Genomic DNA, 14,155 nt, shown 5'->3' on the forward strand with positions numbered 1-14,155 from the left:
ATATTAATAGAAGACTCTCCCATTGACGTCAGTAGCTGAGAAATTAGTCACTTCATCCTTGCGGGGAATTGATGTATTGGTGGGTAATCCCAAGCAAAGCAATTTAATTTCTCCAAACTCAATTGAAATAAATCTATGCTGATATAACTTCATCTCAAACTTAATCTGGTTTAATACGCACCTCCCTTTTCACAGAGCGCCCTGTGAACCGCAAATCTGCCAGGTGGGGTGAAGTTAGCATCTGACAGAACATTCTGTCCCCCCCCCCCTCCAAATTACAGTCCGCAGAATTATTTGTGAGAAACAGTATATGGTTGGCAACCTTCAGTCTCGAAAGACTATGGTATAAACCTACAGCACCCGGTATTCCCAGGCGGTCTCCCATCCAAGTACTAACCAGGCCTGACCCTGCTTAGCTTCCGAGATCACACAAGATCGGGAGATAGTGTTCAGTATAGGGAGATGGTTGGCAACCTTCAGTCTCGAAAGACTATGGTATAAGCCTACAGCACCTGGTATTCCCAGGCGGTCTCCCATCCAAGTACTAACCAGGCCTGACCCTGCTTAGCTTCCGAGATCAGACAAAATCAGGCACATGCAGGGACCAAACAAAACAGCAAGAGCTATGACGGATCTCTTCCCATGCAGTGGGTGGGGCAACTCCTTAGGCAGTGGGAATGGTAACACACCATTGCCCCACCCCATTAGTTTCATGGTTGCAGGTTGGCAACCTTCAGACTCGAAAGACTATGGTATAAGCCTACAGCACCCGGTATTCCCAGGCGGTCTCCCATCCAAGTACTAACCAGGCCTGACCCTGCTTAGCTTCTGAGATCAGACAAGATCGGGCATGCGCAGGGTAACAGTTGCTGCAAAAGTGGCATAAAAGGGTGGGCAGGAGGTGTGGCAGAGGAGGGAGCGGGGCAGGAGGCCGGCGGGACTGCCAGAGTTCAGCCCCACCAGATCCTAAGCCTCGAGCCGGGCCATCTCAATTCTGCACCAGCTCAAGAGCTGCCACAGAATCAAATAGCTCCATTGTAGGGCTACTTCCTTTACTCGGGAGAAGGGGACAAAAGTTCCCTTCCCCTGAGGAGCTGCTGCAGACTGCCCGGTGCACAGTGGATACCTTGACAACCATTTTTGGCGCCATGGCAGTCCCAAGTGCCGGGCAGCCTCAAGCTTGGGCTGTGAGGCACATCCACCTACTCATGAGTAAACACACATGTGCGGCTCAGATTCCCTTTCCATAGGGCTCGATACATTTTCCTAGTCTGTTGCCAGCTTCTCAGTTTCACAACCCACCAACCATTAGGTTCCCCGACCCACTGGAAAGTCACAACCCACAATTTTGAGATACGCTGCTCTAAACATTGGAAGAACTACCTGATGATATCAACTGTTTGGCAGTCAAACTGTCTGTCTTGGGAGATGGTAGACTCTCCATCACTGAAGTTTATGAAGCAGGAGTTGGATAGCCAACTTTTGGGGACGTGGTTGTGGACCACTGCATTGGCAAAGGGGTTGGACTCAGTGTTGTGGTAGGTCCCTTCCAGCTTTATGATTCTGTGAGACTTAATATAGGTAAAGGGGCTGGTTCATAAAGAAAAGGTCTTCCAATCTGTGGAGGCAACTATTCAAACCTAAAGACTTGGCACCAGTAGATAAGTCCACATGGGAGAAAGGGGCTAAGTGAGCGGTTTTTGCTTGCCTTTCCTCCCATTCACGAACAGGTTACTGCTGGACCGTGACAGGGTCACAAATGTGGATAGAAAGGACACAGTGGCATACCCAGGGGGATCCAAGGGGTCAAGTAACCCCGGGTGGCATGTCTGAGGGGGTGGCGGCACCCCCCAGCAATGTTGCCCCCCTCCCACCAGTCGTGCCCGCTGCCTCCCCTCCAGAGCCGGAGAGACTGCACACATTTTTCCCAACCTTTAGAAGGCCTTGTAAGGCTTTTGAAGGATCGAAAAATAGCACTTCCAGTTTCTCAGGGAAACCGGAAGTGGCATTTTTATGCCCTTACAAGGCCTTCTGAGGGTCGGCGAGGCTGCACATTGCCTCTCCAGCCCTCTGAAGGCCTCCAAAGGGGAGGCAACAAGCTCAACCAGTAGGGGCAGTGGCAGAAGACCAGAAAGGGGCAGCAATCTGTGGTCATGGCCCTGGGCAATACTGGAACCAGGACCCACCACTAGAAGGATAGCATGCATAGACTATCAAATGGCTCAAAAACTCAAGAAGGTAGTTTCATGGCATTGTTATTATTCCAAACATACATGGTTTCACCACAGAATATTTTGCATACACATTCCACTTCCCAGAAGGAAGATACTTGCAAGACAGGCTACAAATTGAACACAAAGTCAAGGAAGCCTCAAAACGACACACAGCTATTTTCCATACACTGTTTGGGATAAAGTTATGGTCCCCCTAAAATACAGAGAGGAAGAAGAGAATGTGGCCCCCTCCCCATGCACATCAAGCCACATGGGAGCTGCTTTATTCATGCACCGTGGTGGATGTATATGAATATTGTCACCACGTAGGCAGAGCCATTCCCACATGACTGGTGTTTTCCAAGGACAGAGCATGCGGAGGTGGCAGAAAGCCCCATGCGCTTGGCGCATGCACATCTTAAACATGTGCAACATCACGGTGGAGAAACAGCTCCCACAGGCTTGAGGCACATGTGATGATTCTGCATGGTACCCGGGTTTGAAAAGGATTGCAAGCTGCTTCGGGGGTTAGTGCCTCATTCTACACTCCCAGTTGTATTCACTGAGAATTTATGGTGCTCACAGTTTCACAGGACTGAAATCGTTCTGTTAACCAAAGTCGAGGGAAAAGGGCATCACTCACACAGATTTATGTTCAACCTTTATATCCCTGCCTTGTTAAACTCGTTGGTTCCAAAAACAGAATCACTCTATGATGTAATTTGAGAACCACCAACATGTTACCTGTGTGAGAATGGACAACATACATTAATGACTCTCAGTTGTAGGATAGATTACAACGTCGTTTTGCTCTTTCAAATCGAAAGAACAGAAACAGGACCTTTAAAACAGCAAGAAAATAAGAGTCGAATCACTTCCAAGAGTCCAGTCCCAAATGGGAGACAATTCCCAGAATTCCCAATGGGATTTCAATAAACTTGGAGCAGATTCTCCGAAACAGGATTTGGCTGTTTTTCAAACAGCACCAGAACCATGTGCTATAGCCATGGCTCCAGCATCTCTATTCAAGTGTTCCTCTTTTATTCCCCCATGGAAAGCATTCACCTCTTCCTGGCTTGCCAGGACTGAAGTACTGTCTGTAGGATTCCACCAGTCCGACGGAATGACGGAGAGCTTTAGAGATCTTCTCCATTCTCACTGATGGAGATGGTGTGTATTTTTATAGTGGGCACCTTCTGGTCCTTCTGGGTTGTATTTACTGATGTGCCTGCACAGCAACATACTCTGAGGAATCCTTTGCTCGTCACTTTGGCCGTCGTACAACTGTCCTTAGTGCTCTTGTGGGACATACTTTGCACGGCCGAGAAGAGCTTCCACTCACAGACACCGTCCGATTTGGAAATCTTGTAGAAGGTTTCCCCGGACCCAACGGGGATGCGGACGACGTCCTTTGGAACTTCTGCGACATGGTTGCTGGGGTGGTTGAGGTTGAAGCTAAAAGAGTACTTGTTGGTAACATTCCTCCGTGGGAGACACTGAGCTCTCAGAACATTCTGGAATGCCTTTTTAAACTCTTGACTCGAGCAAGGGTAGATGATGGGGTTGATGCAGCTGTTTAGATAGCCAAGCCAAAATGCGATTTTAAAAACAGTGTCCGAAGGCTTGTTTTCAGGAAAGAAAGACCCTGCAATGGAAAACGAAGAATGTTACTTGAGCAATGAAAACATATTTTGAGGAACGAGAAACAGAGAGTGGGTGTCAATGGGCAATTTTCACAGTACTGAGAGGTGAGGGGTGGTGTGCCCCAAGGATTTGTCTCGGGACAGGTGCTTTTCGATTTGCTCATAAATGGCTTGGAGTTGGGGATAAGCAGGGAGGTGGCCAAGCTTGCTAATGACACTAAACTTTTTCCAGGTGATGAAGTCCAGGATAGATTGTGAAGAGCTCCAGAAGGTTCCCTGGGCAGGAGGTGTGGTCTGGAAGTTAAGCTGCTGGCTTGCCCAGGGTTACCTTAAGAACATAAGAAGAGCCCTGCTGGATCAAGCCAAAGACCCATCTAGTCCAGCTTCCTGTATCTCACAGTGGCCCACCAAACACTTCAGGGAGCACACAAGATAGCAAGACACAACCTGACAGCTGGTGCCCTCCCCTGCATCTGGCATTCTGAGGTACCCCACTTCTAAAATCAGGAGCTTGTACATACCTATCATGACCTTGATGGACTTTTCCTCCAGAATTTTGTCCACTTTCATCGAGATGTCCACCAGCACCCCAAGATCTCTCTCCTGATCTGTCACAGACAGCTCAGAATCCATTAGCCTATATGCAAAGTTTGGATTCTTTGCCCCAATGTGCATGACTTGACATTTACTTACATGGAAACACACCTCTCATTTTACTGCCCATTCTCCCAGTGTGGAGAGATCCTTTTGGAGCTCTTTACAATCATGTTGGGCATAGATCTGAATAGCTCCATAGGGCAGGCTGGGCTCGACATGGGATAAGGGTAAAAATATCATTTTACCCCAAGGTGACCTCTAGCAGTCTCCCAACCTGTGTTGGATACAGTGCAGGCCATGTGAATACAGGTTAGGATTGTACTATATGTGAATTTAGGATTTATTGTAAAATTTTATATGTTGATGCAGTCATAGTTTAAATACAGAGTTTGCTATTCTTCTGCACTTAAATATTTTGTGCATTTTTCTTATTTTTTGGACCATGTTTCATGTCATATTATCTCTGTTTATATAACCTCCATCCCTGTGCTGATAGAAATGCAGCCAAAATGGGATGACACACCAAGAATATTGGAGGTTTCTGGAAACGTACAGAGCTCCAGGAGTTTAGAGACAGAGAATGTTTGGGTTCCTAACAAGATATCACCATGACTTGAAATCTCCTGCTGATTGAACAAGACAGGACTGTCAGTTTAATTTCAGTGGGATTACAGCAAGATTTGGGACTGCATTTCATGTGAAAGACACATGAAAGACAAAGGTGGGGGGGAATTGGAAACATAGAAATACCAAAAGAAGGGGGGAAATGGGAAGATCTTCAAAGAGCAAGAAAGAGAGTAAAAGGTAAGGCCTTTATCCTATTGAATACTGGATAATGGAACCTACCACTATAAGTGACTAAATCCAGTGGGATTTAAATCCCATTAAATTCAGTGGGACGTATTCACAGGAAGATATACATACAGCATGTACATACAGATGTACATATAATGCAATAAATATTTAACTATTGCATAGCGCTTTTTGAGTTTGCAGAGGCCTCATGTGCATTGATACTGATGTTTTCCTTCCAATCTCGAAAGTCAGTATATTAGCCTGATTTTGCTGACGGGGAAGACTGAGGCTGGAAGATAGTGGCTAAGGCTAGCTAGTGAGTTATTTATTGATGTATTTATTTATTAGATATCTATACTGCTTTTCTAAAACCCAAAGTGGTGTAAAGCAAATATTAAACACATAGAGATACAACATTCGGAATCAAGTAACCTTAAAAACCATTAAACCAATTTTTAAAAATAACAATAAAAGAGCAGATTAAAGTATCAAATAGTGTATAGCAGCATAAAAATTAAGAAGAGGTCCGTAAGGAGTGGCTCCCCCCCCCCAAAGGCAAGGAAAAGGAGATGGGTCTTCAAACCCTGCCGGGTTTGTCCTCACATTTTCTGACAGCTGGTTCCAGAGGCATGGTGCCACAACTGAAAAAGCCCTACACTTCACTGCCACTGCCCTGGCTTCAGACAGCAGAGGTATCCTAAGAAGGGCTCTCTCTGATGACCGCAGGGGACATGCAGGAATATATGGGAGAAGCGGTCCTCGAGGTATCCCAGACCTATGCTGCGTAGGGAGATTAGGGCAAGTGGCAAGATTCATACAGGAGACGTTTCCACCTCCGTCCCTTACAGTGCAAGCCTAGGCGTGGTTCCTCAGAAGTAAGTTCCGCTATGTCCAATCAGACTTACCTCCAGCTAAGTATGCATAGGATTGCAGCCTTAGCTACTATACTAAGAACATAGGAACAGCCACACTGGATCAGGCCATAGGCCCATCTAGTCCAGCTTCCTGTATCTCACAGCAGCCCACCAACTGCCCCAGGGAGCACACCAGATAACAAGAGACCTGCATCCTGGTGCCCTCCCTTGCATCTGGCATTCTGACATAGATCATTTCTAAAATCAGGAGGTTGCACATACACATCATGGCTTGTAACCCGTAATGGATTTTTCCTCCAGAAACTTGTCCAATGCCCTTTTAAAGGCGTCCAGGCCAGACGCCAGCACCACATCCTGTGGCAAGGAGTTCCACAGACCAACCACACACTGAGTAAAGAAATATTTTCTTTTGTCTGTTCTAACTTTCCCAACACTCAATTTGAGTGGATGTCCCCTGGTTCTGGTGTTATGTGAGAGTGTAAAGAGCATCTCCCTATCCACTCTGTCCATCCCCTGCATAATTTTGTATGTCTCAATCATGTCCCCCCTCAGACGCCTCTTTTCTAGGCTGAAGAGGCCCAAATGCTGTAGCCTTTCCTCATAAGGAAGGTGCCCCAGCCCCGTAATCATCTTAGTCGCTCTCTTTTGCACCTTTTCCATTTCCACTACGTCCTTTTTGAGATGCGGCGACTAGAACTGGACACAATACTCCAGGTGTGGCCTTACCATCGATTTCTACAATGGCTACTACAATTTGTACTACATCTGCTCATACATTAAAATGCAATTCTTGTATGTTTTTTTTTCCCCATTCCAATTTGCTATGATTACGAATTTTTGTTAGATGTACTTATTTATATTTTGTGTAGAAGTTAAATTATCATTATTATTTTTTTTAAAGCCATTTGAGATGATTAAATAGTAAGACAGAAATGGAGAAGTGGGACAATGGTGACAATTTTCAAGATTTTTCACTGTTCTTTCACACTCTGATTCAATTTCAAAGCCATCCCAGGGGAACAAGATTATTTCAGAACATAATGGATATAATCCTACCAACATAATCCACTTCTGTTGATTTCAGTGGGGGTTATTGAAGCGCATGCCAATCTCTCACTTTGAAATCAGTAGGATTTCAATGACCTGAACACTGACTGGATTGGACCACAGCACTTTCTATGGAGTTCTGCTAATAAACAAATGGCAAAGTATAGTCACTGAACTATAGAACTAAGAGCCCAATTTTGAACTCTTTAGCGCCAGTGGTTTGAGCTGTAAGGCACGTCTGCGGCACCTGGAGAGGAGGGGTCACCATCACCGGGCCAGCATCATTCGGCACCGAGCCTCAGCGCCACTAGGAGGGCTGGCCAGTGCTCCAGCAGTACCAGCTGGTGTTAAGTAGTATCCGGGCAAGAGGGAAGCAGGGAGTGGGCAGAACAGGGCGGGGCAGGACAGGGTAGGGGGTGGAACCAGGGCAGAAGGGGGGGGACCGGCAGTGCTCTGCTCCACTGGATCCTGAACTCCATGTTGGATCAGAAGGGTCTCTCAACTCTGCACCAGCAAAATAGCCAGTGCAGACTTGAAAAGCCCCATTGTGGAGCTTGGGGTTTCACCTCGAGGAGACCTCCGGCGGCTGCCATGGGGCTGTAGGATGCAATGGTAGCCACTTTTGCACCTGGCAGCGGCGGCGCCTGGATTGGGCTGTAAGACAGCAGAGTATGTGTATAAGTGCGCAAACTGCATAAGCAAGCATATGGTGTAGTGGTTGGAGCCCATTGGGGGTTGGATTTGGGGAATCCTTATTCACATTCACACTTAGCTGTACTGCTGAGATGCAAGTCACAGTCTCTCAGGCTTTGTCTACCTCATAGGGCTGTTGTACATTGAAAGCCATATTCTGAGAAGAACAGAAACACAATAAGAAGAGCAGGACTGAGCTGATTTTACCCAATGGTGGTTTGAACAAGTGTTGCAGCTATTTCACTGCAGCATCCAGCACAACTTGGCAGCCACCACTGAAAGGCACACACATCCCAGTCGTGAACCTAAATCAGAGTTAAGTCCAAGTGTGACATCTACCTCCCCCCAGGAGCTTCCAACTCTGGAGGAGCTACCAGATAGCCAGTAGGAGGCTGGGATGAGGTGCTGACATCACCACCAGGCGCCAGGAATGGAAAGGGCACTGTTGTTGCATAGCTGTGGACAATTTCAGGGTGGGGGGTGGGTGAGAGGAGGAAGGCAGCAGGGGAAAGGAAGGTTTAAAAGAATGGAAAGGGCAGAGTGACGGGCAAGGAAGAGACAGAGCAAGAGGGACAAGTGAGCAGAGGGCAAGGGCAAGTGACAGGAGGGAAACAGAGGCAAGCAAGTTGAGGACAAGTTACTGGAAGGAAGTAGACAGGGAGACAGCCAGGGAAAGGAAGGGCAAACCAGGAAAGGAGGCAAGAATGAGGCAACTGGCAAAGTTGAAAGACCGAGAGCTTCCTGGGAAACTCTATGGTTGGTTGGCAACCTTCAGGCAACCTTCAGTTGGCAACATCACATTTGGCTTGGTTGGAAACGCAGTTTCCTTGCGTTCTGCATGAAATTGCACATTGACTGATACATATAACAGGATGGTGGTATTCCAGAGCTGGTTGGCCACCTTCAGTCTCGAAAGACTATGGTCTAAGCCAACAGCACCTGGTATTCCCAGGCGGTCTCCCATCCAAGTACTAACCAGGCCTGACCCTGCTTAGCTTCCCAGATCAGACGAGATGAGGTGTGCAGAACAGGACTGCACTAGTTGCAGCTGGAGTGGCAGCCAAACAGAGTCCAAGCAACCTGTAACTATGTCTACCCAGCTAGGACAGGAGAAGGTTCTGCCTGAGAATTGACACCCACCAATGCCACCTAGCCAAACAAAGGAATTATGGGGCTCAGTAAGAGGCAGGATCCCCCACATGGGCACCCAAGGGGCCAATAAAGGAGTCTGATCAGCATTGACTTAGTGGTCTAGTGTTGTGTTTGAGGGCCCTGGGAATCACCTTGCACCAAAAATATCACACCATGACCCCTACCATGGGGTCCTGCCCCCTTGGACCAGCCCTCAGGGCCGAGGCCCCAGTGTAACAATAGCTCGAGTCTTACTAAGGCATTGGTTTGCTCTCTCACGAAGGCAAAAACATGCTCACAGCAGGTTAAGCCTTTGCAAGCACTGACGGCTCCAACAAGTTTGAAGAAAAAGAACTTTTGCAAGTGGATGATTGGGGCTCTTCTTGATCCTGCTTGCAAACCTTCCAATGGGGGAGTTCAATACTCCCAGCTCCCCTGGCTGAATGCTTGCAACATCCCTAGATGCGAGTTGAAGCATTGCTTTAGGTTCATGGGGCCAAATCTGCTTGGCACATATTGTAGCTGATAGATATATTATGCAATCGTATATCTTGTTTCCTTAAATATCTGTATTTTTTAAAACGAGTTCTAGAGAAGAAGCAAGGATGGAAAGACCAGCAGAGGCAGGAGAAGAGGAGAGGTGAGTGGCCTGCATCAGTTGACCTCATGGATGGGCCAGCCCTGATTTTAACCACAGATTGTGCAGGTAAATGTACTCTCCCACTGAGCTTTGGCCCATTCCATCTTTCACAGAGTGCCACAGCATTGTCACGGTCTCTGCCTGACTTGGCCGTTGATGCTTGTCCGTTTATAGCCTCGGCGGTGATTGAATTGTGAGATTCTCTCCCACCAAAGTAATTAAAAAGCTGAAAAGCAAAGTGGCTTCGAGCCAAAATAGATTTCCAATTTCTGCAGCTACAGCCAAGCACAGAAGAATCGTCCTTGATGGTAAAATAGCTTCAGTGGGAAACTTTTTTTTTTTACCCCAAAAGTGCTCACTATGCAAGAACGCACCAGCAGTTTTTTTCTCCTTTAATAACAGCGGATTTCAAATGACATGTAATAAGAAAATGCGTGGATTGGCAATGCATGATGTCCGATTGACCTGTGCAACTGCAGTGATTACACCTTTAAAGACGTGGGGAAGGATTCCTTGCAGGCTACATCTTTCAGCAATACTACGGCTTTGATTAGAGCAGTGGTTCCCACTTTTTAGAACGACAATCTGTCAGGACACCCCAGAAGTGATGTCGTTAACCTAGATGCGGTGTCATGGCTGGAAGTGATATCAATTTAGGGCGCAATCCAAAAGCGCCCTTGAGCTGGCCCAGGAGGGTTGCAAATATAACGTAAGGCATGTTTGTGCCTCCTCAGAGGAAGCCGGGCAGGTGATCTGAGAAGCGCTGGCCTGTGGAGGCTGACGCAAGACTCTGTGCCGGCTTCCTTCTCGAGTCTTGCATCAAGAAAAGATAGGCAGGGGGAGGTGGGAGGCAGGAGTGAGGCGCAGGTGGTGGGCAGCCCCAGGGCAGTGCGATTCTGGGTTGACATCCAGCAGTTATGCCGGATCCCAACCCCCATTCCCGGGGCGAACGGAGCGGCTCCAAACTGCTCCGCTCTCCTTGGACTTGCGCCACCTCAAGAGGTGGCGCAAGTCTGAGGAGACCCATAGGGGCCAGTGGCCCTTACCCAGGGGTAAGGGGTAAAGTTTCCCCTTGCCTCTGGCTGAGCCGCTTCTGGCCCCTAACCTGCGCTGGATACAGCGCAAGCCTCTTGGCTTGCATGTCCCAGCGCAGAACAGGATTGTGCCCTGAGGCTTCAAACCTCAGCTGCAATCAGCCAAAGATCCCATTACGCAGTGCGCTCCTGCTGTTACTTTGCATAGCTCAGAATTCAAATATACCAGCTTGGACCTCAAAGCAAAACACAGTCATGAATCCTTCTCCAACCCCACAGCTCTCCCCTCTTTTCCAGGGTCCCATCTTCCCACCTATTCAGGGCCCAGGATCATGCCTCTCCTCCAACGGAAGCCCTGCCTGCCCAGAGGCTCTGCACCCTGTATTTTCAGCTCTGAGTTTTCAACGGTGGCTGAGCTACGTGCTACACAACCTACCTTTAATTGGCTCATGACCAATTTCACCTATTGGGTCCTGACCCGCAATTTGAGAAATGCTGGATTAGATAATAAAATCATATGAATTAGGGCTCTACCACATTACCCCATGCAGTTCAGGTCAGAAGTAGTGGGATAGAATCATGATTTTTTTTAAATCCTGCTACCACTTTGGTGCCACTTTCCCACACTTAAGAACGTAAGACCAGCCCCACTGGATCAGGCCATAGGCCCATCTTGTCCAGCTTCCTGTATCTCACAGCGACCCACATGCTCTTCTTTTATGGGGATCTGTTTGTTCTCTCTCTCTCTTATAAGAACATAAGAAGAGCCCCGCTGGATCAGGCAAAGGCCCATCTAATCCAGCTTCCTGGATCTCACAGCGGCCCACCAAATGCCCCAGGGAGCACACCAGATAACAAGAGACCTGCAAGGCTTCCTGGGAATTGTAGTTAAGAACATAAGAACAGCCCCACTGGATCAGGCCATAGGCCCATCTAGTCCAGCTTCCTGTATCTCACAGCGGCCCACCAAATGCCCCAGGGAGCACACCAGATAACAAGAGACCTGCATCCTGGTGCCCTCCCTTGCATCTGGCATTCTGACATAGCCCATTTCTAAAATCAGGAGGTTGCACATGCACATCATTTTAATTGTTTTGTATGGCTTTGTATGGCTTTCCTGAACCTGGGGGGTGAGAAAGAATGCCCTTCCTCTTGGCAACTCACTTGCTTCCTGATCTTTGTCTGTAACTTTTGATAGTTAGATATTTGATAGATATTTCCACGAGGTTTGTTTCATTGCATTCCGCATGAAATTACCTGTTGATTGATATACGATGGTGTTATTCAAAAATGCCAAGATTTTAAAAATTTGGCAAGTAGTGGTGTCACCCCCCTGTGCGCATCACCTGGTGCACCCCACACTGCCTGCACCCCTCTAGTGACGGTATTTGAGATGCCAGGGATATATTGCAAGCACGTAGGTTGTAGTTACGGCATACCCCAAACTCTGTGGTGACGTTCTAGATTTTAAAGCCTGTAAAATCAAGTGAGACAGCCTCTTCTGGGCTGTACAAGTTCAGGCCGCAGGTGGTGTCTGAATGTTTATTTCCCAAATTAGCCTGCCCAATTGCCTTCACCGCTTCAGGGCTCGGTTTCATGTTCTCCCTTCTGTGCTCTTTGGCTATGTTTCTGGGAACCTTTGCTCTAATTGGCGATCCAGCTCTATCGCCCAATTCAGCACGACAGACAGCGTGGCCCTCACATCCTGACCCTTTGTAACGCGCAACAAAAGGGCTGTTCTCCAATGCAAGACTAACAAACTTCTGGGAAGTTAAGCCCTTCGGGATGACTGTGAATCCTTTTTTCCCCTCCGTTTGATGAGCGGGAAACTCTAGAGCATGACTGGGGCTCATTTGAGACATGTTCTAATGGGATTTCTATGCGCTAGCAGAATCAGCTTTGGAACTTGATACCGGAGAAAGTTTCCACCTTCTCTAGTGGTTGATGGGCAGCTGTTGCTGACCATCCTTGGTGAAGCAGAACTTCAGCAGACATTTGGCCTTACAGGGTTGGAGGCCCGCTCATCCCAGTCCAACCCGTTGTGACACAATGCATAGGAATTGTATTGGATCCTGGCCAGTTAGGGTTGCCAGTTCTTGACCCAGAGCCCATTCGCTGCCATTGGATCTGCAATAATTAGAAAGTGATAATGCTTAACTCCATACTGTGCAATGCTTCACCTGCTGATTTCAGCATGACAAATGTTCTAAAGACTCTAGAGGGGGCTGGGCTGTTTTGTTTTCTGGCCAGTTGGCCCCTCTATTGCTGTTAAACTCTGCTTCTTGGCAGTGGGCAGGCTGCTTTAGTTGCTGTCTGGAAAACAATTCCAGCTAAGGCATGCTCAAGACTGTCCTGCAACCTCCACCCCCCCTTTCCTACTGGGCTTTAAAAGGGGAGAGGACAATAGAATAGAGGAGGAAGTGTGGAGGAAACTACCCTACAGTTGGGGCATTGGTATTCGCAGGATCTTGTTCTCAGACCCCTACAGATACTGACAACCACAGATAATGAAATCCATGGTTTTGACACCTTTAAGTACTCCGGAGGCTGAGGCCCAGGAAAGCCCTCTAGGGGGACCCAATCTCGTCTGATCTCGGAAGCTAAGCAGGGTCAGGCCTGGTTAGTACTTGGATGGGAGACTGCCTGGGAATACCGGGTGCTGTAGGCTTATACCATAGTCTTTCGAGACTGAAGGTTGCCAACCAGGGGACCTGCGTTGAGCCAGATCAGAGGATACAAGATCTGTGAGTATGGAAGCTCCACTTCTATGTTCGAAGTTGAGCAGTTCAAAGCAGTTGCTTGGTTCTGCCACACACACACCCCCAGCAGCTTCTGCTGGGGTCTTCACAGTTGTGCTCAGAGACGTAACAGTCTAGCCCAGTACCCAGGGCAGTGACTTCATGGTGTCATGACATCTTTTCCAGGTTCTCCCCAGAGAAGGGAACACCCGCTGTGGTGGCTTCACACACCCCTCCTTGAAGGTGAACCTCCACAGGAGAAGAAGTGGGAATGCAAAGCTATCCTCCTAAAGGGAGAACCCAGAAGTGACTGCCGTGCACCACTTGCAGTGCAAGGCAGTTCACTCTGGATTCTCTCCAGAGAAGGTAGGGTTGGTGGTTTTGTACGCCTCATTCCTTCTCCTGTGGAAGCTCCTCTTTGAAGGAGAAGGAACAGAGGGTGCAAAACCACCAAGGCCTCCTCTGTAGGGCAGAGCCTGAGGGGCGTTCATGTGCCTGGGGCATGTGCCCCTCAGGCTCTGCCGTAGTAACTCCTCTGGCAGTGCCTGCTTCAAAACCCCAACCAAGCCCATTCGTAAGTTGTATGCTTGTAACTCAACATGTCTGGGCAGGAGGTCTGGTCTAGAGGGCAGGAGGTCTGGTCTAGAGGGTACAGTCTCCATTTGCCTGAAGATAGCATCCACAAGGTCGCCAGTTCGAGGCCACCGTGCAACCTTGAAGCAGCTGACAAGTTGAGCTGAGCTATTTCC

At 48.1% G+C, this 14,155-nt stretch overlaps 1 protein-coding gene and 3 pseudogenes across 1 annotated transcript in view; all 4 read right to left on the reverse strand.

Annotated features, from left to right (window-relative positions):
* Nucleotides 1–500: 500 nt before the first annotated feature.
* Nucleotides 501–622, reverse strand: LOC136662952 (5S ribosomal RNA; annotated as a pseudogene).
* Nucleotides 623–757: 135 nt separating this feature from the next.
* On the reverse strand, nucleotides 758–877 carry LOC136662769 (5S ribosomal RNA; annotated as a pseudogene).
* Nucleotides 878–3,349: 2,472 nt separating this feature from the next.
* ADRA1A (adrenoceptor alpha 1A) overlaps nucleotides 3,350–14,155 on the reverse strand; it is a 35,410-nt gene continuing 24,604 nt past the window's right edge. Inside the window, exon 2 of the mRNA XM_066639506.1 lies at nucleotides 3,350–3,858. Within this exon, the coding sequence (XP_066495603.1) occupies nucleotides 3,350–3,858 (509 nt within the window). The remainder of the gene's footprint in view (nucleotides 3,859–14,155) is intronic.
* On the reverse strand, nucleotides 8,791–8,907 carry LOC136662901 (5S ribosomal RNA; annotated as a pseudogene).

This window comes from Tiliqua scincoides, chromosome 11 (genome assembly GCF_035046505.1).
Source record: "Tiliqua scincoides isolate rTilSci1 chromosome 11, rTilSci1.hap2, whole genome shotgun sequence".
Taxonomy (NCBI): Eukaryota; Metazoa; Chordata; class Lepidosauria; order Squamata; family Scincidae; genus Tiliqua; species Tiliqua scincoides.